Here is a 25937-nt window from a genome sequence, read left to right as displayed (position 1 = left end):
CCACACACCAACCGCCTGCCCCAACCCAATGAAAGTGAGTGAGGGTGGGGGAAAGCGAGAGGGAGGGGGCTGGAGTGAGTGGGGACAGGGTCTCAGAGAAGGGGCAGGGAAAGGGTGTTCTCTTTTGTGCAGTTAGAAAGTTGGCAACCCTAGAACCCAGCAAAGGGAAGTGACTTGCCCAAGGTTGCCTCGCGGGTCAGTGGTACAGCCAGGACTAGCACCTAAATCTTCTCACATCCAGGCTAGTGCCCTCATCACTGGGCAATTTTACCTCTGTTCCTAATACAAGCATTGCTCAGAAAAACCGAAAGGATGTTATAAGCTTCTATGCTGTTTAGTTTTTTGTATTTCAGATGATTTGGACAGTTAAACTAGGCTGGTCAATTTCAGAGTCTCTTGTATATTTCACTTTCCCATTGTGCCTGTCTGATGCTGCAGATGTTTGGATTTCCAGCTCTAATTTAACACATTAGCAGGCCCAGATTAACCCTAGGATTTACTAACACCCTAAAATACAAATGGCCTCGTTTACACTAAGATTAAAACATACATTAAAAATATGTGTTTTTTCCTTGGGTAGACATGGCTTAATACAAATAGATTTTTTTAAAAAATAGCACATCGATGTTAGCCCCTTCGTATCCCAACTGCAATATGGAGACACTAACCCTTGTGTAAGTGGGACAACGGTTCCGCTATTGTGCGGAACTTTTCTGGCTTATAAAGTACCACAGTGAAACGGGCTAGAGAAAAGATCTGAGTCCTCACTCCCACTTCCTGCCTGATCTCGAGGGCTCCCCTTCCACTCTCCTGTGCAAGAGAGTCCTCGTAACCCCAACAAGGCTGGGCCCAGGATTCCTGGGGGTCTAGACCCCCAACCTTGTTGCGGTCATAAGAATGGCGATACTGGGTCAGACCAAAAGTCTATCGATCCCAATATCCTGTCTTCCAACAGTGGCCAATGCCAGGTGCCCCAGAGGGAATGAATAGAACAGGTAATCATCAAGTGATCCACCCCGTCGCCCATTCCTAGCTTCTGGCAAACAGAGGCTAGGGACAGCATCCCTGCCCATCCTGGCTAATAGCTATTGATGGACCTACTCTCCATGAACTTATCTAATTCTTTTTTGAACTCTGTAATAGTCTTGGCCGTCACAACATCCTCTGCAAGGAGTTCCACAGGTTGACTGCGTTGTGTGAAAAAATACTTCCTTTTTATAGATTCATAGACTCATAGACTCTAGGACTGGAAGAGACCTCGAGAAGTCATCAAGTCCAGTCCCCTGCCCTCACAGCAGGACCAAATACTGTCTAGACCATCCCTGATAGACATTTATCTAACCTACCCTTAAATATCTCCAGAGATGGAGATTCCACAACCTCCCTAGGCAATTTATTCCAGTGTTTAACTACCCTAAACTATCCTTTTGTTTGTTTTAAACTACTTAGGTCACTTAGGACAGGGGCTAGGGTGTCCCCACTTCAGGGTGCTCTCTCCGCTCCGGACACTCCTCCATACAGTTCAAAGCAAATACCATTTATTAAACAGCAATCAATATAAAAACTAAGGAAAAACTGGGAAAGAGCAGGGAAGTAGCTGTTTAAGAGTCCAATCCCATAAGTTTCCAGGGGCTTCTCAACTCCCCTTGAATTCAGTGTTCCCAGAAAGTTCAGCTGAGGGTGCTCAGCTCCCCACCGGCGCTGGCCTTCAAGTGTTCAAAATGGAGAAGTGGTAGAATTATACAGGTGCTATAAAAGCCCACGCAGGAGCAGTGAGTCACAGATACAGCTAGGTGTGCATCTCCTGTTCAGATTAGCAAAAGCAAGAACTTCTGCATTTTCCCCAGGGCGTGGGGGCTGTTTGCTTGTGGCCCTTTCCACATTACAAACACACACAGGAACACTAAACTCTCAAATATATATTTTTTCAAGACATTAAATGATTCCAGCAACAAAACCCAGAGAAGCAGATGAGAGTGAAAGATAATGCAGCTCCCAAAAAGTGCAGAGTGGCACCACCCCATTCAAAAGTTTTATGGAATATTCATTCCCTTCCTGGGAATAAATTAAGTGGGGACATTTTATGCTTGAGGCCTTTTCACAGGCGATTGCTCAGTGACAAGTGAGAAATTGAACCTGCAGCAGCAGCAACAGGCCAGAATCCATGTTTAGAAGTTCTTAAACCAAGCCAGCACTTACTTTTTCTTGAAGTCTCTCTTCCCAGGGTATACACTTTGTTAAACTGGACAGATGGCGGTAAATATTTGTCAGCGATTTATGAGGGAGAAAATTCCTCAAGGGAATTGCTAGTTTTCTCACAACACAGACATAAGAAAGGGGTTTCTCTGCAGACCTACACATTCTAAAAAACACCCATTCAAATATATTAGCCAGGGCTCTAATTAAGAGAGAAAATGAGGATCAAAAAGTAGGGGGAAAATTGGTGCTCATTAATTAAGTATAGTTAATACTTTGGTTCAGGAAGTCTGAATTTCACTAAGCTACAAGGGAGGCAGGGAACTGGACTAGGGGTCAGGAGACTTGGGTTCTGTTTCTCGCTGTTACTGACCAACTGTGTGATCCTGGATGAGTCACTTTTCCACTTTGTGCAACTGCTTCCCCAGTCACTCATTGTCCATCTTGCCTATTTATTTTGAAAAAGGAGCCTGAATTTCAGTTGGAGCTGGGCACCCAACCCCCTTCAGTTCCTCTGACAAGCCTGTCTTCAGACTGTAAACTCATGGGGGTAGGATTTGTTTCCTTATGTTTGTACAGCTCCTGTCACAACAGGGCAGCAGTCCAAGCTGGGGCCCTAGCAAAACAAATAATGTAGAACGTCATGTGAACAAAAGGAATGCAGTGTCTGTAGACTTTAAAATAGTAAACTAATTATTTCAATGTTCATTCACAGAGGTTTACAGGCTCCTTCTGCTGGCTGATTTCATAGAGAAACTCTTCCTTATTTTCCAAACTTTCCTTGATTCACTAAATACTTAAATTAAAAGGGCAGCATCATCTAGTAGTTAGAGCACATGCCAGTGCAAAATGTTGTTTTCCAAAAAGGAATGGACTACAAAAATGCTCAGACTCAAGAATTCAGTCTCTCAATATGCTCACAGGGAGACACATGTCTAGCCTGGTGACTGAGTGTGGGAGGAGGGTGTGGGCCCAAATTCTGTTATCGGCTTATGTTTCACTGCCCATTCTTGTTTGCAGTGGTGTGGAAGCTGTGTTGGTCCCAGGATGAAAGAGACAAGGTGGGTGAGGAAGTATATTTTACGGGGGGTGGAAGGAACAAGCTGTAGCATTTCACAGAGCTCTTCCTCAGGTCTGGGGAAGGTAGGGTAGCTGGAACGTGCAAGCTAAATACAAGGTGGGACAGATTGTTGGCTTAAGGGGTTCACACATGTTGTAGGAGACAGTGCTGCCCAGAGGGGAGGCAAGTGGGGCAATTTGCCCCAGGCCCTGGCCCCGCAGGGGCCCCCACGAGAGTTTTTCAAGGCCCCTGGAGCGGGGTCCTTCACTCGCTCGGGGGCCCCGGAAAACTCTCGTGGAGCCCGGGCCTCCAGAGCTTCTTCTGCTCCAGGTCTTCGGCGGCAATTTGGCAGCAGGGGCCCCCCGCTGCCAAAGACCCCAGTCCCCCTAAATCCTCTGGGCAGCCCTGGTAGGAGACCACTTAAATTGAAGTGGGCAATTCATACTTCTGCAGTCCTAGGGCAAAGAAAGCTGTTCATTGCCCACTTCATTGTACCTGGTCTCCTATAACATATGTAAACCACTCCCACCTTGTATTTAGCATGGACATTATTACCTTCCTCAGATCTGAGGAAGAAGTCGGGGGAGCTCAAAAGCTTGTCCTTTCCACCAACAGAAGTTAGTCCACTAAAATATATTACCTCACCCACCTTGTCTCTCACACTGACAATTCTAGCAGTAAATCATATTTTCCTCCCATCCGTGTGTGGATGATGACATTTTCATAAGATACATACACTATAAGTACGTGAAGTTCGCAACTCGCTTTGAAGAGTGCGGAATAAGACCTAGCTTTCATACAGAACTTTCACCGGTAGATCTCACAGTGCTTTACAAAAGAGGGAACGACTGTTAGTCTTTTCTTATGCACACCCTATGCAAAGTCCAAGCACGCAGCCTTCCGGGGGTTTGGCTTTGGGGGAGAATTTCACAGGCAATTTATTGTTATTAATTTGTATTATGGTAGCACCGAGGAGCCACCTGAAATCAGGGGCCTGTTGTGCTAAGCATTGCACAAGACCATGTTTGGTCACAAAGAGATAATCTACATGAGTGCTAAACTCCCACTGAAAGGCAACGGGAGTTAGGAGACTAGTTGCCCTTTGTGCCTTTGAGCAGCTTTTTATTGGTCACCCAAAGGACAACAAAAGAAAACTCAACCCAAACTTCCCTCCTGAGTCTGATTCTTCCTAGGACTGCCGCGCAGAACCTCCTCTAGTCCACACTCCCAGTCCCTACTTCCTCCTTCAGCATCTTGAGGCACCTGTGCTCAGCGTAGCTCTACAAGGCCTTAGGAACAGTCACCCTGTTACAATATCTAACCAAACATTTAACATGGTGACTGTCAGTTCTCGTTTAGTACAGAGATCCTCCCAATCCTGATCTTACCCCTTCCTTGCAGCTACAAGGGAGCTCAGTTTGTGTTACATGATTTTAATTGTAATATTTGAAAGTGATGCAGCTCCCTGATTATACCCTCCCCCACCCCTTTGTATCCGTGCTGCACTTTCCCCTCGTGTAGGACCTACTTTTATTAGGACCAACTCTCCTCTCATCCACAGCTCTAATCTTTCCAGCTCCCTTTGCAGTTCGGTTCCATCCTTCTTTATGGCGGTTATTATTCCAAATGTTGATGTGGTCCGCAGACCTGATCATGGATGAATTTACACCAAATGTCTGAAAAAGACAGAACAAAGCCAGGTGTGCAACAAAGTGTTTGTCTGTTCTTGAGTTAGTTGGTGAGAAAAAGCTCTGGAAACCCTAAGGAGTCCTGGACTAGCAGGAGAATCATTTTGTATTAGCAATGATTCAACCACCACAGTGTCAAAAACGAGAGTGAAGGGCACAGTTTTAATTGCCGTACGTCTACAATTAATTTGGCTTTGCTTGCTATGAACGTAGTAATCATGAAACCTAGGTCACGTCAGTCCACTTTAACAGACTCATTTCCTAGGGATAATATCACATTGTGCTGAGAGGTCATGATGAGGCATCCCTTTACCCGGCAGAGTAAATCACTCCTTTTTTTTATCTCAGCTAGGGTGACCAGATGTCCTGATTTCATAGGGACAGTCCCAATTTTTGGGTCTTTTTCTCATGTAGGCTCCTATTACCCCGCAACCCCGTCCCAATTTTTCACACTTGCTGTCTGGTCGCCCTAACCTCAGGGCAAAAAGCAGCCTTGGGGGGTTTATTTTGCACCTTTTCTTAGACAGCAAATGGAAGCAGGCACTGGGTGCGTGAATGGGGGATTTTTTAGATTTTCTGTACGAGGAACTGAAGGGTTCCTCATGCACAACCAGCACACCATGGGGGAAAGCACCATGCACTGGTTTAGCCATTTTTAGAGAGACTAATCTCAGGGGAAAGGGTAGTTCACTTTTCATACTCATTCAGATCCTTGATCTACGTTCAGAGTGAGTTAAAAGTTGCCACATACGCCGCCCATTCTGGGTCCAGAGTCGTGTGTCGGTGGGGCTTATGCTAGCTGCTCAAAGGAGCTGCCCAGATGCTGCTTTGATGTTAAGAGCACAAGAACAGCCATACTAGGTCAGACCAATGGTGTAACTAGCCCAGTACCCTGTCTTCCAACAGTGGCAGGTGCCAGATGCTTCAGACGGAACAAACAGAACAGGACAATTTATCAAGTGGTCCATCCCATTGTCCAGTGCCAGCTTCCGGCAGGCACAAGTTCAGGGACACCCAGAACATGGAGTTGCATTCCTGACTGTCTTGACTAACAAGCAGTGATGGATCTATCCTCCACGAACTTACCCAATTCTTTTTCGAAGTTACAGTTTTGGCCTCCATAACATTCCCTGGCAACAAGTTCCACAGGCTCACTATTTGTTCATTTGTTTGGGTGATCCCTGTTTGTGTGCTACATGAAGGGTTAAATAAAACTTCCTTATTCACTTTCTCCGCATCATTCATGATTTTATAGACCTCTATCATATCCCCCCTTAGCCATCTCTTTCCTAGGCCGAACAGCCCCATACTTTTTAATTTCTCCTCATATGCCCTTCTCTGTACTTTTTCCAATTTTAGTATCTTTTTTGAGATGGGGCAATCAGAACTGCATACAGCAGTCAAGGTGTGAGCGTACCATGGATTTATAGAGTGGCATTATGATATTTTCTGTCTTCTTATCTATCCCTTTGCTAATTGTGCCTAACATTATTTGCTTTTTTGACTGCCACCGCACATTGAACAGGTGTTTTCTGAGATCTATGATGACTCAAAGATCGCTTTCTTTAGTAACAGCTAATTAGACCCCATCATTTGGAATGTGTAGTTGGGATTATGTTGTCCAATGCGCATTACTTTGCATTTATTAATATTGAATTTCATCTGCAATTTTGTTGCCCAGTCACCAAGTTTTGTGAGATCCCTTTGTAACTCTTCAGTCAGCTTTGGACTTAACTATCTTGAGTAATTTTGTATCATCTGTAAATTTTGCCACCTCACAGTTTACCCCTTTTTCCAGATCATTTATGAATATGATGAACGACACTGGTCCCAGTACAGATCCCTGGACGACTCTGCTATTTAATCTTTCTCCACTGTGAAAACTGACCATTCATTTTCCTAACCTTTGTTTCCTATCTTTGAAGCAGTTACTGATCCATGATAGGACCTTCCCTCTGCCTACTTTCCTTAAGAGCCTTTGGTGAAGGACCTTGTCACAGGCTTTCTGAAAGTTCAAGTACACTGTATTCACTGGATCATCCTTGTCCACATGCTCGTTGACCCTCTTAACAATTCTAATAGATTGGTGAGGCATGATTTTTCTTTACAAAAGCTGTGTTGACTCTTCCCCAACATATCATGTCCATCTAGGTGTCTGATCATTCAGTTCCCCAACCTTCACTTCAACTCCACCCCTCAGCTGCACAATTAATAACCCCTCTCTGCCCCACCTGCAGTCTGAGAGCTGTTCCCTTTAAGATCTATATCCGTGTATGTTTGTTTGATTTAGATTTATGTAGACATTAAAGGGCATCTATCCAAACCTTTAGGTGCCTTTCCCATATATTGAAAAAAGATTTGACAGTCTCCACACACATTCCAAAATCCAAAGGGCTGTATTTTATCATATTTATGTGGCCCCCATTACATATTATCTGAGCCCCACATGAGTCTGAATGTATCTATCCTCAGCACCCTGTGAGGTGCTCTGATCCCCATTTTACAGACAAGGCTATAGGAGGCTAAGTGCCCAAGGCCATACATGATAGCACAAGCACATCAACCCATGTCTTCCAAGTCATAGGTTAGTGCACTAACCACTGAACTGTCCTTCCCCTCTCAATAGCTAAAACAGAGGCTAGCCATTTCCACTTGTACAGTCCAGAAGAGGCACTTATTTGGCACCACAATATTGAAACAGTAATATTAACCCCAGGGAAGTCTGATGTGGGGGATACGTTGACATCATACATACACGAAGTAGAAAAAAGTCTCCTTCAATGAGTTTAAGAAACAAAAATAGACTAATTTTATTTCTTAGTTTTGAAAAACAAAAAACTTACCAGGAATCACAAAAGCTTCAAAAAAACCCAAACCACACATTCTGCTTTGCCATCTTTACAGAACATTATAGACTTTGTTGTCAGAGCAACATCGCATGATCATATTTAGCCAGTCTACATGGACTACAGCTCGGATTGTCACATCAGGTACAATATAATATGGAGTGCATGTTATTGTAGTTCGTCTTGAGAACACAGACACACCACGCATCAACAGGTGGACAAAAATGGGAATGTACATCTCAAATACAGGACACACAAGGCAAAAACTGCATCTTGAAAAAATTGATTGTACCCTCAATTCATGAAGAATGTTATTGAATTAAATGGTCACATACCGACATGAAAGTGATGGAAGATTTAGGCAAAGACTAAACAGTACAGAAATCACATGTGCAAGAGAAACATACGTCTATGGCACAAGCCGCCATGTGATCAACAGCTGGAATTTACTTCGATACTTCCTGGTACTACAACACTTCACACAAAGCAGCAGGAAGAGAGTGAAATAGAAATCAAGTAGGATGACAGACACCAGCTGTTCTCAATTGATGCATTCCTCTTGCTTCTCAAATGTAATCCTTTAATATTAACATGTTTAGGTGTTAAAAATAGTGGATTAATGGAAATTAATAGATCAATTCTCTTTGAAGTCCAGATCTGTTCAAAGTCAACATTTTGAACAGACACAGAACCCTCCTATAAAAAATATACATTTCACAACAGACATTATGAAGTCCAGGAGATAAACATGATATAGTGTTCTTTTTTTCAAGGAGGTACTTAGCAGAAGCCATGCAAGTACAGTATGTGATGGCCACTGGCCTGTGGAACACAAACAGTCACAAAAACCTTGTTTTTAGGCACACAAAAGTGCTCTGATACACATAATTTCCACACTTAAAACCACTGCAATTTTCTTGTGTGTGAATATGCATCTGATGTTCAGTTCCCAATTTGAGAAAAGATTTCAGCACCTGTAAAGTGAACAACTGCTGGCTGGGAACTGCGCTGTGAGAAAGTAAAACCCATCTTAGGGCTTGTCTACACCACACAGCTTTTAGCGACAAGGCTGTGTCGACACAGCTTGTTGCGCTAAGTCAGCATGCGTAAACGCTCTTTTTCGGTACTTTGTTGGCACTTTTGCCAACAAAATACTTCCAGCCCTGCGAGTGGTTTTAGCTTTGTTGACAGGAGAGTTCTCCTGTCGACAAAGCTGCATTCACACTGCCACTTGCATCGGCAAAACTTTTGTTTTTCGCGGATGGGGGCTTTTTTAAGTACCCGCTCAAGACAAAAGTTTTGTTGACAACTTCTTAGCGTAGACAAGCCCTTAGTGATTAAGTGAAGCAAAATATGGGCTAAAGGAAAGAGCAGGTAGGTGAAATGGTAATTTCTATTGGATGGAGGGAAAACTGACAGTGTTTCAATTGTGAGTGAAAGCTGAAACGCCACAAAAAAGTAAATCTAGTACCCTCAATATACAGGAGCAGGGAGTTTGTCAACCCAAAGAGTGATTGGCTCAAGCCTAGGAAGGATTATTAGCAGATAGGGCACTAGACTCAGGAGCCCAGAGTTCAATTTCTAGCTCAGCCATACATCACTTACATTACCTACGGCAAGACACAATCTGCCCTGTGCCTCAGCTCTTGCATCTGTAAAATGGGGATAACTGTACTTCCCTACCTCATCAGGGATAACATCCATTACTGAGTGCAAGGTGCTCAGATGCAGTGAAGAGGAGAGCCATATAAATACAAACACAGAGGACAGACTGAGACACTGTGGAACCTCATATGGATTCAAACTTCCTACCTTGTAGTTGCATGGTTTTAAAATAAATAAATAAATCAATCACCATTTTAAGTGAGCTCTCTAATTGTGTAGCCTCCCACCAAAACAAATGGGAGAACAGGCCAGTAAATACTGTCCATCTACTTTTCTTGCATTGCCTCTTACAAATCATAAAGTCTAATTCCCAAAAGAGTATTCATGAAGGGAGACCCAATAGCTTGAGAGAAGGAGAAAGAGGCTTAATTCATTCAATGATTTACACAGGCTGCAACTAATTAGTTACCATCATCTGAGCCAGGGAGAAGTGAATTATCCAAACTGGGAAACTATAGCTCCTCTCATCTCTTCAATGAACCTTTCACATAGTGCTGAAACACCAGCAACAAATGTCTGTGTTTTCCAGTATTTGTTTTCGTAAATCTCCTAAAACTTTGATCATTCAGTAAATGGGCCAGATACGCAGTTAATGCCACAGCTCCATTGTCCTCAACTGGGCTGTGCTGATTTACACCAGCTGAGTAACTTGCCTAACAGGTCTTCTCCAACCACGTGTCATTCTGTGAGAAAGTTCTGTCATCTTCGCAGCTTATTTTTAGGCTAAGCAGTCAGTCTGGCTACAAACCAGAGTAGTCAATACGATTTAAATTAAGCATGTTGCCACTGGCACCATAAAGTCAGATACCTTCCTTTTTTAGGATTAAGTGCCAAAAATGAGCAAAGCAATGTGAAAGAGCCTCCTATCACATTCCCAAAGCAGGGGCTGTTTTCCTATGAATCTGGTCTGCTGACTGCTCAGTATAAGCATCCCGCAAGTCACAAAGAGAGAGAATTCAACTAAAATGCTGCAAAGGCTCATCTATTTGTACGGGGCGCTGCAAAGTGGGGGGGCTTGATAGAGATTAGATCTTTGGAGAGGGGAGAATTTTGTAGGAGGTTTAGTTCTGTTGGCTGTTGAGTACAATTTGCTGTTCAATTTTATTTTTGAGATACCCAAAAGTTCTGGGTAGACAACCCTTTTACTTTCACATAAGTTCAAATAAGTATGTTTTAAAAACTCCCAGTCAAAATTCACATTACTCTTATATCACTGATCAGAATAACATTCAAGGTGGGAAGAAGGGATCAAGTTAATTCCTGGTGAAACGCCACTGACTAATAAGAGTTACACCAGGGATGAATTTGGCTGTTTAGCATACACCTCAGTTCTTTTCAAGGTACATCTCATATATGGGACATATAGGTTACTGCAGATCCTCAGGGCCAAGTGATTGACCCATATTAGCTGTATACTCAAGGGCTTGATAAGATGGATTTATTGATCAAGCAAATGTCAACCAATGCCAGTGGCAGCATCTATTACATACCAGACAAGTATTTCAACAGAGACTGCTTAAGAACATCTTGGTTTGGTTGATCAAAAATATTCTTTCATCTCTTGCTCCAAGGTCTTTTCCTCACTCCAGGCATCTAAAGAATAACTTGTTTTCCCTAACCATGGTAATAGAGGTTGGACTTTTTCTACGGTGGAGGGGAAAGTATCTTGTATTCTGCTGCAAATAAAACTTGCCTGGACCAACTGAATTGGAGAAACTGAGTTTAGTAAGAAGAAAAACAGAACAACCCTCCCACCCAAAACTTTGCAAGAGAATGTTCTGATCAGCTACAATAAGGGCATTGGAAATTGGGATTTTCCAGTTTTAGGATAAAATGATATAACCTCACCAAAACAACAAAAAAGTGAGAACAGTTTGTTCTTATAAAACATGTTGAAAATCAACCATTTTTGCAGTGCTGAAATTAGCTCATGGCAGGCACTAGCAGTTCAAAGCAAAGCATTCAGAGTGTGGATGTGCAAGGACAATTTTTATCTTTAATTCAAGGCAATATTTTTAAGCCAATTTGCTTATAAACAAACACCACAAATTAGAAGGAAGACCACCACAAACCAGAAACCCTAAGTGTTGACGATTCATTCAACTTGCAAGCATACAGATTTGTTAGAATACCCAGCTTCCAAAAAAGACAAATTACATATTCCATATGGGCCCAGGGTTGATGCAGTTAATGGCAAACACTGAATGGCACTGTTATGTTTTATTCCATGTCTTTTTTTTACACCATGGATCTTTTATGCTGGAATGCAAGTCAGACATTTCACACAAGCTACTTTCACAATAGCATTATTGACTCTATCATTTGCCTAACTTGCTTGAAGTTTTTCCACTTTACAACAACATTTGCGAGGGGGTAAATGAACAACTAACAAAAATGTAACATTACAGAAAACCCCAAACTGATTTCTGGCATTTTAAAATGCACAAGGCCCTACTGACAATATACGTTTGCAACTGGAGGTGGGGAACAGTGAAAAAGAGAAGATAGACTTTGAATGGCTTGATAATAAAGAGCTACATAAACGTTATGCCAATACGCACAAGATACACAAGAGGAAAGATTTTTCCTACTTTCCCCCTGCTCAAATGTATGCTATTCCTGTCTCCAAAATGAGGACCTGCCTGCAGGATCCCATTTTGCAACCTGAAGTTGATGGCAGGAAAGAATCAACAGCTGACAATACTGAAGTCATATCTACCGTGCCTGTTTGAATTTAATCACCATTAATGCACTCTCTTGCTGTCAATCAAGTAAAAATGCTTTGGAGAGTTCAACAAACACTTTACCCAAATCATGATACTGTTTTTTAATTATGTATAAAGGCCAATTTCAGAGTGATTTATGTACAGAATCAAATATGAACCTAAACAGCCTAGTTTGTTCACAAAGAATTTCTTAACTATTTTTTATAGAAAAAAATCTGTGTAGGCTAAAAAAGGTTGCTTATAAAATAGCATAAAACCATAGGAGCACGTGCCACTAAACTGAGGCATATTTCCTCCTACTAAAACACTTAACACAGAAATTCACAAAACCACAAATGTATATTTCAAAAGGTGCTTCCTATTTCAGAAATTGCAGATTTGCTATCAGCCATATGGGATGCCATGAAAAATACCATGTTTTTAAATCGGAACAGTAAATCAGGAGTGCAACCTGGATAAAAACAGAGTGGAGATTGGTTGAACCATCCTAGCAACTGATTGTCTTTAAAAAAGGAAGCAAACTGTAAAAGTTTAGGAGCAACAGTTAAAAACTAACCCTGGACCTCTTATCCCCTAATATCACAATCATAATCTAATGATTATTCACTTTACATATAATGTAGGCTATCCCCATGACAGGGGGACATTACAGTATTGTTAGAGAGGGCTGGAGGCTTAACATTCTATAGGCGAAACCATGTTTCACTCAACATCCTGTAAGTCAGTTTTATTTCAATCAACTGTCGATGCAAACAATTGTACCTATCAGCGTAACACCATCCTACAGCAGCATAATATTGTAGAGGCAAACTCCATGTGCCTCCTAAGTGGTCTGTGGTTTCCTCTCTCCCTAAACTGCAGTTCTGCCAACTACAACTTATTTAATCCTGCACATGTATTTGTGCCTCATGTCAAATAATAAAGGTACCTTTAAAAAAAAAAAAAAAAAAGTATTTTGCATTTCTGAGAAAAGTAAATGGAACATGTTCACAAATGGGCCAATCTGTGGAGGAATTTTAGTGTACATTGTATATTACACTTCGAATTAATATATTGATTAAATATAAGATGTTGTACCAGTACAAAAAAAAATATCACATTTGACTGTTATAAAATAAAGTATTTTGTAACCAATAGTATAGACGGTACTGATAAGATATTGTTTCAGCATTTGGTACATCGGGCTATACAATATCAAGAAAATGTGAACATATCTTCAAAAAAAACCAACCTCCTGCTTTGCCATTATTTTAAATCTAGTGGACTTGCTGCACTTGGGGGGTTAGTTCTTAAAAATTAAAGTGCTGTTTAGAATATTGGCATCTAAGAACTTGAACATGAGAGACAACTACAAGTAAAATCTCCTGCTGCCATATATAATGCAGCAATGCAGACATCAATACATGTATTAATTTACTATCCTCATATAGATATTGTTTACAGCATCACAAGACTTAACAGTGCATGGTACCCCCTACCTCCCGTGTACAATCAAATGTTTTAGATTCACTTAGTATTGTTGGAGTAGGATCTGGGCGCCTTGTCTGCAAGATTTTCTGTTTTGGATTTTTAATTTCCTCCTCCTCCTCTGTTTCACTTTCACAAATGTGAACGACTACACTAGGAGTAGACTCCGTTCCTGCATGAAGCTCGTATTTCTCCCCTATAGAGTACAGCACGAAGAAAAAGCAAGTTAAAAGGTTTGACAGTTAAACTCAAAGTAACAAATCTGTAAGAGTATACAACGGGAAATAAAAAAATATCACTGAACTATTTTTATTTCAAAACAGGTTTCCATTAGGATTCACAGTAAATGATGTACTAAAAATCTAAAGATTCATTTAATCCCTTTTCAGCTTTAGTTTAGTCCACTTTCATACTTGATTTGACTAGTGCTGCTTACATGTTTTGAAATACATTGCCACTATAGTTGATAAATTGTGCTTTCTGCACACTAATAACACTTAATTGATATTTTGGAGGGAAAAATGGAAACATTTACGTGCAACTTAGAGGGCTTATAGCAGGGGTAGGCAACCTATGGCACGTGTGCCGAAGGTGGCACGCGAGCTGATTTTCTGTGGCACTCACACTGCACAGGTCCTGGCCACCAATCCGGGGGACTCTGTATTTTAATTTAATTTTAAATGAAGCTTCTTAAACATTTTAAAAACCTTATTTACTTTACATACAACAATAGTTTAGGTATATATTCTAGACTTATAGAAAGAGACCTTCTAAAAATGTATGGCTGGAACATGAAACCTTAAATTAGAGTGAATAAATGAAGACTCGGCACACCACTTCTGAAAGATTGCCGACTCCTGGCTTATAGCAATATTTGTCTTAATTTGCATACAACACTGAAGCACTATGCACTTCTATCACACCTTTCAGAGGCTCTAAAACAAGCTTTGCAAATGTTAAGCCTGTCCCCACCCTCCAAAGTAAGTCGTGCTATTACTTTTATGCATTTTAGAAATGAAAAAATGGAGGTCTAATGAGGGTAAGGGATTTTTGACCAAAGTAACACATCAAGTCAGTAGCAAAGCATGTTACACTGTGCACTGAGAAACTGGAGTTTCTGTTGTCAGGGGAAAGAAATGGCAAGGTCCTCAGAAAAGGTCAATTAAAAGGTTTGACAGTTAAATTATGTGGTGGCCATATCTAAATATGGCAGCGATTGGCACCCTAGAAAATAGCTAAGATAGAGAACTCCAACTAACTGAACCTTACTTTGTGTTTCTCATTCAATTAAATATGTACTGAGATTTCAGAGGGAAAATTAAGTAAATATGTGGCTCTATCTCAAGAGCATGCAATCCAGCAGGGTGCTAAACTTTGAAGCTCTCTCAATCGATTAAGAAATTTGCAGACCACGCATTGAACCATTTTGTCCCTACAAGTAACCACATAGGGACAACCAGGAGATCTGTGTCTATACTCCATTCCTTTTCCTAGAGAGGTGACGAAAGCTACTGAACAGACATTTCTGAAGCAAAACAGCCACAAAAGCAGGAAGATGTTCTTACCTGGACCCAATTTGGAAACAGCACAGAGTAAGTCATAGTTTATTCCAGGAGCTGCATCTTCACTTTGCTTCCACCCAACAGGTGGAGATGCAGGAGGCGATATCAGGAACTGTTTGACAGGTTCTGGGGGAAGGAGGTAGGACTTGTCTTCTACTTCACTGGACACCTGGACCTGAAGAAACAATACCACCATGATAACAGAATCACAGAAGTTAAACTAGAGGATCTAATAGTGAGAGAAGAGATATCACTCTCCTGCAATGTGGGACTGTTCTTCATAACGCCTTTCTAGTGTTTTATCCAGTCTAGCTTTAAAAGCTGCAAGTAACAGAACTTATACCACTTCTTTGGGAGACTATTCCATGGGGAGATCTCTCTCATGGCCATGAAGTTTTTCCTAATACTAAGACTGTGTCTACACTAGCAGCAGAGAATCCTGTGGCACCTTGTAGACTAACAGACGTTTTGGAGCGTGAGCTTTCGTGGGTGAATACCCACTTCGTCAGACGCAGATCCAGACTAACACGGCTACCCCTCTACACTGGAACCTGAACAACTCAGCTTTTGTCATTCAGAGGTATGAAAAAAACACTCCCACCCCCCGAATGACAAAAGTTTTGCCGACATAAAGTGCCGGTGCGAACAGCGCTTTGTCGGCAAACAAAGCTACCACCACTCGTTGGGGTGGAAGTTTTTTGTTGGCAGGAGAGCTCTCTCCTGCCGACAAACAGTGGCTACACTGCGCCTTTTAGTGGCACAGCTGTAGCGGCACATAGCTTAAGTCTACTTTTTCCTCTCAATTTCTTCCGACTGTTTCTAGTTATTTTGTTCAATGCTGACAATGGACTTGGGATTGTATATAACACATGCTGAGCCACTAATCCAACAAAATTTGTACATGGACCCAGTGTCTGTGGAGAGGAGATGCTGGACTGCACTTTAAGAAAAGGAGAGCGTTCAGCTTGTGGAAGAGGGGAGAGCTTTGTCACTCAAGAGTGACCCTTCCAGCCAATTACAGAGCTGTATCATCTGCAGGTGGAAAGAAAGAGTCCCTGATGTGTAGATTCACGCTGAAGAAGTGGAGAAAGGATGCCTGTGTGTGTGGTTAGAGGGAACTTCAGAACTCTGTCAGGAATGAGAACCCATCAATAAGTATAGAATGGAGAGGAGATAAGAGTGCATTTAGATCATCTACATATTGCATCATACCTGTGCAAAATATAGCTTCAGCTTTTTCCCACTGATGTCTGTCTCATGCAATTCTATCCGTGCTCTTGCTGCTGCCTCTGGGGTGCTGAAATTTATCCTTACTCTTCTAAAGCTTTTAAACAGCTGGAATGTAACTTGATTATCGTAGATTGTGAAAAGTGCTTCAAATCTTTCCTAAAGGTGAAATAAAAATTATTCAGATACAAAATGAAGATTTTCATTCAGTGAAAATACATTTTCCTTTGACTTTTTCCCTCTGGTTAAGTTTCTTCAACTAAATTACTCCCTTAGAACCTGAAGATTTTCTAGTTCACTCACCCCCTTGATTTTAAAAGTTTAGCACAGACCTGCCCAGTAAGTGTATTGGACATCCACTTGTAAGAGAAAGTAACCAACCTGAAACTCTAAGCCTTGTTTTACTGTCAATTCCATCTCCAGTTTTTTAGTAATTTGGACTGATGCAAACAAAGGCCTATAGATCTTAATTCAGATGGTGCCATCTAGTGACAGCTCAACATAAAGATATTTCCACTTTTAAATGTCTTTCATCTATGGTGCCTGAAAACACTATGGGGATAGATAGAAAATGTCGTAATGCCACTACATAAATCCATGGTACACCCACACCTTGAAAACTGTGTGCAATTCTGGTCACCCATCTCAAAAAAGATACATTAGAATTGAAAAAGATACATAAAAGAGCAACAAAAATAAGTAAGGGTATGGAATTAATTTCATATATGGAGAGATTAAAAAGACTGGGACTTTTCAGCTTGGAAAAGAAACAACTAAGGGGGAGATATGACAGAAGCCAATAAAATCATGAATGGTGTGGAGAAAGTGAATTAGCAAGTGTTATTTACTTCTTCACATAACCCATGAATCAGGAGCCACCCAATGAAATTAACAGGTTGCAAGTTTACCACAATTTCACATAAACCACAGTCAACCTGTGGAACTCATTGCCAGCTGATGTTGTCAAGGCCACAACAACAACAGGGTTAAAAAAAATTAGAAAAGTTCACGGTGAGGGAGGCAACCCAATGCTCTGGGTGTCCCTAGCTTCTTGACTGCCAGAAGCTGAGAGTGGATGACAGGGGATGGATCACTCAGTGATTGCCTGTTCTGTTCATGCTCTCTGCAGCACCTCGCATTGGCCACTGTCAGAAGTCAGGATACTGGGCTAGATGGACCACTGATCTGACCCAGTATAGCCATTCGTATGTTCTTATGACACTACATAAGTCAGTTCTGTCTGAATTCTTCTGCCTTCTATTATTAAATGCAACCTCAATGATAAATTTCTTCCACTTACAGCAGAGGGGAAAAAAAACAAACTCTGTAAAGGATTTTATTAACTTCTGCATTTGACAACCTTTTCTGTAAGCGTATGTTTGCCTTTTAAAAGCTGAAATAAAATAGTTCACTGCCTAGCTTATTGTACACACACTGCAGTCAATAAGTTTCACCTTTTGTTTGGGTGGACCTTCACCAAAGCATCGAGGGAGGTGTGGGGGGGGGAGGAAGAGATAGCAGGAGGCAGGCCTGTTACCTGAAAATACTTTTAAAAAAACAGAATTTAAATGTCTATATTTCAAATCTATGGCATCTGTTTAGCTTCAGTGCCCACCCCATCAGTTACATGGGAATATTGATCATTATACACCTATTTAAAGGGCTTTGAGATCTACAGATGAAAAGTGGTACATGAAAAATATTTGTGCAATACATATATACTATTTATATGTAATTGCAAATTGGGGTTTGATTGGGGGAAAGAGGGAAGATTATGTTTTGATCCAGATATATTCTGCTTGCATAGACTGAAAACTCTACCAGCTTTGCCAATGAAGCTTGACGTTTCCTTGAACTATAGGAGGGCAAGCTGGGTAGGGAGTGCAGCATAGGAGAAACACGTCCATGCTCTTCCGGTTATGTAGATAGAGAGTGAAATCAGACTCCAGATCTGTCAATCCAGCACTTTTGCAAGCACCAAATTCATTAGAAGAATAAAATGAATGGAGAGGATAATCCCGCAAGCCCCACCAAAAGAGCTGATTTTTGGATGCACTTTCAGTATGTGCACACACAGCACATTTTCCATTTGATTCAGTAAGTGTGTCTGCTGTGCATTCACCCCTTGAAAGAAAATATAGAGAGAACTAAATCAAGCTACTGACATCTTTGTCCAGAGGCTGACAAAGCAGAGTTTCATAAAACAGATAAAAGCCAAATAATATATCAAAGCAGATCTGTTCTTGCAAGCTTTAGGAATAAGCCTGCATAATAAGTTTTCCATTTATAGACCTAACACACAATCCTGGCCTGATCTAAAATAATGTCTTATCTACTAAAATCAATCAGCTCAGATGACCTTGCTAACAGGTCAATCAGTACTGCTCACAAACTACATTTAGAGAAAATTTAACCCAGTCCTAAAATGTATCAGTTCAAAAGAAGGCTCCATGTGAATTTACACGCCAATGCAGATAGCATTCTGAAAGCCCACGTGACAAACAACTTACAGAATGATTTCATGTGGCAGCCAATTATTCAAGTGTCATTAGACAGAGAGCTAGCATGTCTCCACACATTAACCTCACGTGCCCAGGTAATGCTTTTGGAGTATTTCCATAGAAAGAGCAAAAGAGTGGCAACAAGTGACGCTTATCAGAGACACGTATGAAACAAATTATAAAGCCAATGTGTTGCGGTGCACATTTTCAATACTCTCCACACAAAGAAGGAATGATGGGATAGTGCCAGCTCTATGGAGGAAGAACTGAAGCAGGTTTGGGTAGCCTGTTTAAGGAAGTATTTCCTCTTCAGTTTTGTTTTTAACTAATGTTACAGTTTTACTAACTTTCTGAAAGGTAACAGATGCTGAAGGTACTGAAGTCCTTACAAACACAGAGATGGCTTTGTTGTTTTTTATTTTGAGGGAAGAGTGCAGAGAAGAAAATATTTAAAAGATGTTCTACCAGAAACAGGAATATTTTAAAATTAGTCATTTAAAATACTCGACAGTGTCTCTCTATATAAGCTTTCAACCCATTGATGACAAAATATTTCTGCTCACTGATGACTCATATAAATATATTTGGGCCACACTTGACTCATCTTCAGTAGAAGTTTAGTGCCAACATATAGGGCTGGAAGTTAGCTTTTCTGGGGACCTACACAGACCTAGCAGTAACCCATGCTCACACTAAACTGAAGAGATGCAGGTAACAGTATGTATAACGTTAATGGCTGATGAACTAGGTATTTTCTGCAGGGGAAAAGAAGAAAAAATGAAAGCTCTGCAACTGAAAATAAGCCATTTAAAAACTCAACAGCAGCCACCTTTCTCCTGCACCACAGGAATACGATTATAGCAGGCTGACAGAGCAACAGCGATTATATAACATCCCCTCCCCTATTCAAGTGCAGATCTGTAAGCTGCTTTAAAAGTTATTTGCATATCTGATTTATGATTCCTTTCCAGTCTATCTGCACTATCCACTTCCAGTAGCTTCTGTAGTACAGATTTTATTGAACAGTTAATTGTTTAAAACAAATATTAAAACAGAACCCCACAAAGCGGTTAAACTATGGTAAGAGTAAACTAAATTAAAACAGACAAGGATAAAAGGAGCTCTGATTTCCTCCCAGATTGGCTACCTCCTTGGTTAACCTCTGTGCCAGGGTACTAACAACCCTCCCATTACACACGCCCTTGTTAGGGTCAGTGCAGCACACAAGTACTAGTGTGTGGATGCCTGAGGCTACCCACTGCCAAAAATAGAAACACATTTTGTTAACCCTCCCCACCCTCCTTTGAGCCTTTAGCTCTAGAGCTCCTGGCATTAGCATCAAGGATCTCCAAGGTCGATAGCTGTGATATATTGTAATTGGAAAAGAGCAATTAAAAATGGGACTGCAAAGTGGCTCAGAGATAAGAAGCAGAGGCTATTGGTAAAACAAACATGTAAAGCAGGGAGAGAGGCAAACTAGTTCACTATCGTGCTCACTCTGGTTGACCTTGTATTTAAATGGCTTTGAAAATGTCACCATTTCAGGAGTTGTTACATTTTCAGATGGTGTCAAATTAATATGCCGAGACAGCAAATGCTATGGAATAAAGAAAATAAGTCTGGAATTATATGAGTTGATCAGATTTATAGGATAAAGGTTCATACAACTACTGGAGATAAGACAATGAGGATTATAGTGAATAAAAAATCATCAGATTGTAGGTATTTTACCATGAAAGCCACTGGACAGTATTTGCAGGGAACAAAGTACACTGCATCAGGAGGAATAACTACAAATGACTTCACTAGAATGCAAACTGAGTTCCATAAAGAACATAAACCAGTGTACAATAGTTAACACATTAACTCCATCTGCACGAGGGAATGGTTAAAAGACAAATACGTTCCGTCAACAAGGGACAAAGAACCACACCTACAATGCAGCGAGAAAACCAAATCCTGAATCATCCTGGATAACTGCAGTATCTAAAGCAGGGATAGGCAACCTATGGCACGCGTGCCGAAGGCAGCACCCGAGCTGATTTTCAGTGGCACTCGCACTCACACTGCTCGGGTCCTGGCCACCAGTCCAGGGGGGCTCTATATTTTAATTTTAAATGAAGCTTCTCAAACATTTTAAAAACCTTATTTACTTTACATACAACAGTTTAGTTATATATTCTAGACTTATAGAAAGAGACCTTCTAAAAAGGTTAAAATGAATGACTGGCACGCGAAACCTTAATTTAGAGTGAATAAATGAAGACTCGGCACAGCACTTCTCAAAGGTTGCTGACCCCTGATCTAAAGGATAATGCAAAAAGAGAAAAGGGCAGCAGTCAGCAGCCAAAATGTCTAGATTTTCTAAAAACATGCTCTGCTGGCCATTGCTGAGAGGGCACCACTGAAAATTTGTTCTGTTGGATGCTGGGCTCTTTTGCTGCTGGAAGTGACATTGGGGAGCTAGGGAGTGAAATCACTACTCCCTGAAATTGCTGATGCTACCTTACAGATTCCTGTTTGGCAGATGGGAAACTGGCCTACCTGTATATTTAGCAGGGATATACACTCTCTTTCCTGCAAATTGTTCAATCAGGTTTATATCTTGCTGATACATTCTGAGCAGCTCACCTTGAGTATAAATTCTCTTCGGACAAAGTGGGTATTCACCCACGAAAGCTCATGCTCCAATATGTCTGTTAGTCTGTAAGATGCCACAGGACTCTGTCACTTCTCCTTTTGTAATTCTTAAAGTTTACTCTCCTTGGCTTACGGAGACCATTCCATTTCAAATCAAGTCTTACTCCAATCACCCGGTACAATAATGTTTCAAGAAAGTTTTTAAAAACTGCTTTTTAAAGACATTTTCCTAACACAGGAAAAAATGCAGTGAAGACAGTGATATAGGCCTTCGTGATTAAGGGTAATGAAGAAAAAAGACCTCCAAGACTCTAGGATCTGTAACGTGTTTAAAAATTTGTTGCTGATAGAATTCTAGCATTGTTCCCATGACCAGTTTGGGCAGGGATTTTTTCAATCTGAAAACTGTTAGCACTGTATTATAAAACTGAATTCTAGGCTATGGAGGCTAGTGACTCTATATAGCATGGTTTGGCTAGTGGGGTCTTAAAAAAAATATTATTTCTACTCTGGTTAGAATTCTGTTAGCAACAGCTTTATGTAGACATGGTTTTCAGCATGGGCAGGACTGTCCTATGATCTGTTAACAAGCAGGAAAGATATATAAAACTGATAAAAAGCAGCAAAGAGTCCTGTGGCACCTTATTGACTAACAGATGTATTGGAGCATGAGCTTTTGTGGGTGAATACTCACTTCGTCAGAGGCTACCCCTGTGATACAAAACTGAAAAACTCTGAAAATCACAAAGGCATATTAGCAATACTTCACTTTTATATTTAATATAATTTGTATTCAGGATATAGGTCAGAGGATTAGAATACCCTTTCCCCTTCAAAGGCTCTTAAACACAGGCCATCTGTGGTTTTATCTGAACTGCAGTAAAAGAAGGAGGATGATTAAGATTTGCTATTTCTAAAGTACTGTAATGTGTAAATTTTTGCATAAGAGTCTTCATTCTTTGAGGTTTTTCTTTTAGATTTGCACAGCCTAAAAAAATTCACTATCATCCCATGGGCCAATACAGTTTACTATTAGATATATAAACAGCTGTCAAACCCCTAGTGAAGCATCTTTGACAAGAGCATCCTTACTGAATTGTGGGTTACCTATTAAATGGGCACTCTAGGCAGGCAGGCCTAAAATCAGATCTAGATTACCAGCCTTGTTTCTATCTGGGGGTCATGAACACACACACACACACACACACACACACACACACACACACACACACACACACACACACACACACACACACACACACACACTGCATTGACCTCCTGCTGTGCACTGTCCACCTCCATTTCTGAGTGTAGGAGGCTGAATCTCAACTCTAGAGTCTAATAAGCAGTTTGTTATTTAAGTTGTCCTACAGCAAGATGCTGAAATATTGAGACTTCCTGGAAACAGGTTCAAATTTAGGAAGGGACAGAGGAGTCCTTTACCTTTATGGGGCAGATAAATTGAGCTCTATGCTGTTTGCTGTGTGTAAGTCTTTTCACCAGAGGTCTTATCTGCTCTGTGAGGACACTAGGAATCCCAAGACACCAAATAAGACGAGGACCTTGCCCCTTGTTTTACCTCCTCCCGCTGTTATGCAATGCCATGTACACTACCTTGCTGTTCCCCTTCATCCCACAGATGGCAGCATTTCCCTGGTGATGCATGTATGTTTATGAAGTGCTTTGGAATGAACAGCACTATATATAAAGATTAAGACCGGTGGAAATGTTGTTCATCAAAAGTGTTTTCCGACAGCAAACTGGGTTTTCAATTAAACTTTCTTCATGAAAATTGTCGTCTTACTGCAGAAAATTTTAATTTTTCAACAAAAGAAAGTGTAAAAAACAAAAAGATTTCAATTGTGGACCCAAACCAAAAATATTTCAGTTGAATACTGAAATATTTCAGTTTGGATAGGATGCCATGCTAGCTCACAGGCATTTTATTTCAGTTGCCTCATGTTCACATTGTCTAGCTGGGAAGCCTGGCCCACAAAGAAGAATCTCCCATGATGCACCATGGTCACTGGACCAAAGCCCTTGAGGCACTGGCTCTCCTCACTACAGAGGATAGTATGATGCATGATGGAAGATGTAATCTGACCAGAGAGCCTGGTTTATAGAGGCGAATGGGAGCATGAGGTACATGAACTACAATCCCTATGAATCACCACACCAGTACAGTAGAAGCTCCTTTATCTGACCCTCCATTATCCAACTCTCATTATTAACCGAACAACAAGTGCACACAGGTCCAGAAGCAGATGATCTCTTCTCTGGCAGCTAGATGGTGCTGCAGCCATTCTCCAGATTATCCAAATGTTTGATTATCCATTCTAGCCCCAGTGCCAATTAGATTGGATAAATGGAGTTCTGCTGTATTTCCAAATCAAACTACTTTGGGTTTGTGCAGAATTACTTCAGTTTTCAATTTTTTGCTGAAAAGTCGAAATTTTCTGTGAAAAAAAAGCCTTTATCTGATTAGCTCTAACAAAGATACATTACCACCAGAAAGGCCAGAGCCCTTCATTGTGACTTGGATAATCACTTACAGAACCAAACTGTATCAGCGAGAAAAGTAGTAGTCCTGTGTTCCACCCCATAGTCATGGTAGCCAGGAACATCTACATTCTAATCCTGCTCCAAGATTGACTTGCTGTGTGGTTTTGAGCTACTCTCACCTTCTGTAACTCAGTTTCCCTATCTAAAAATGGGGATAGTTACATCTATTTCATCTCTCGGGAGCATTATGATATTTGTCTGGCGTTTTAGAAATATGAAGTGATATATAAGTATTAGATGTAAAACTCAGTTATCCAAGTATCTTAGGGCACTGAGAGTTTTGGATAATGAGTGTTTTGGACAAATCAAATTTGTTTCTATATGAATTTCTGATTTGGGATACAACTGCAGGATTGCTCCTCTCCAGGGGAGAGACGGTAGAGGGAAATTAACACTTAAAATGGCATATAAATGTATGTGGGAGGGTGGCGGGAAGGGAAGGTATTAGATAAAAAAATATTGTCTGTGAAACAGGTTGTTTAAAGCAATTATTTACTTTCTTCTGATGTTTCTTTCAAATAAAACACAGGTAAAATTGATCTGCAGCGCACAGAACTTATCAAGCCAGTACTTCAGAGTGTTTGGCATAAACTTCCATGTTTTGGCAGCAATTTTAACATGTGTTACTAAATCAGAATTTGAAGATATCTAATCCAGCCTCGCACAAAACAGTCCCGAAAATACACCTGTCCACAAACAAAATCTACTTGCCTGCTGTTTGTCATGATAGAAAAAATAATTATATTTTACTTTTCTGGAAAAAAATAAAATAAAAATCCAAACCTACTTAAGTGGTAGCAGGTGAGCAGAATTTTGTAAGGCTGCCCTAATCAAATACATTTATACTTAAGTGGCATTATAAATCATAGGCCTGATATTCTTTCCTTTACAGAATAAGGATTGCAGTATCAGCATTACTGTCTGCAGTCAGATAATATATTTCAAGCTGTTGCTCCACAAATCCCTCACCTCAGGAAATGGAAATGACAAGGATCTCTAGGGAGAGCTGTCAGTAAGGCACTCTCGGTGCTGGAGTCCTAGATTGTGAAACACCTGCTGGATGAGAATGAGCCTTAGTCTGCCTAGCTTCAGAGTCCAGTGCAAAACCTGCATTTTGGCAGAAGTTTCCTTGTAAAGACTGACAGAAAGGAGGATAAAGGACAGGGAAGAAAAAGGAAGGAGAAGGGAAGAAAGGATGGTCAAGTTTAAGCAAAACCCTAAGATGGTAAGAGTGGAATCCAATTTGATGATCTTTATAATTGTGTTTTGCATCTATGCAGTTAGCAGCCTATAAAGTCTCTTTGGTAGAGTTTCAGCAGCTTTATTTGTTGTGATTAATAGTTTAGGAGTGCAGTTCACTGCCACTGCCTTTAAGAGGCTAAGGGCTTGGCTACATTGGCACTTTACAGCGCTGCAACTTTCACGCTCAGGGGTGTGAAAAAACACCCACCTGAGCACTGCAAGATGCAGCGCTGTAAAGTGTCAGTGTAATCAGGGAGGCAGCACTGGGAGCGCGGCTCCCAGCGCTGCACGCTACACCCATAAGGGATGTGGTTTACAAGCAGTGCTGGGAGAGCTCTCTCCCAGCGCTGTGGCTCTGACTACACTCAGGCCAGGTCTACACTGCGACTTTAAATCGGTTTAATGGCCGATATACCGATTTAACGCTGTACCCGTTCACATGACGTCGTCATTAATACCGAGTTAAACGGCTCCTTAAATCGATTTCGGAACTCCTCCCAGACGAGAGGAGTAGTGCTAAATTCGATAGTGATAACTCGGATTAGGGTTCGTGTG

At 41.0% G+C, this 25937-nt stretch overlaps 1 protein-coding gene across 1 annotated transcript in view; it reads right to left on the bottom strand.

Moving 5' to 3' along the window:
* Nucleotides 1-25937, bottom strand: part of RCAN3 (RCAN family member 3) — an 81562-nt gene that overhangs the window by 40883 nt on the left and 14742 nt on the right. Inside the window, exons 3-5 of the mRNA XM_032789537.2 lie at nt 16423-16596; nt 15214-15385; nt 13692-13844 (exon numbers count right to left, since the gene is read on the bottom strand). Coding sequence (XP_032645428.2) covers nt 13692-13844; nt 15214-15385; nt 16423-16596 — 499 coding nt within the window. The remainder of the gene's footprint in view (nt 1-13691; nt 13845-15213; nt 15386-16422; nt 16597-25937) is intronic.

Source organism: Chelonoidis abingdonii, chromosome 25 (assembly GCF_003597395.2).
Source record: "Chelonoidis abingdonii isolate Lonesome George chromosome 25, CheloAbing_2.0, whole genome shotgun sequence".
In the NCBI taxonomy this organism is placed as follows: Eukaryota; Metazoa; Chordata; order Testudines; family Testudinidae; genus Chelonoidis; species Chelonoidis abingdonii.
This window is presented reverse-complemented; position numbering and strand designations above follow the sequence as displayed.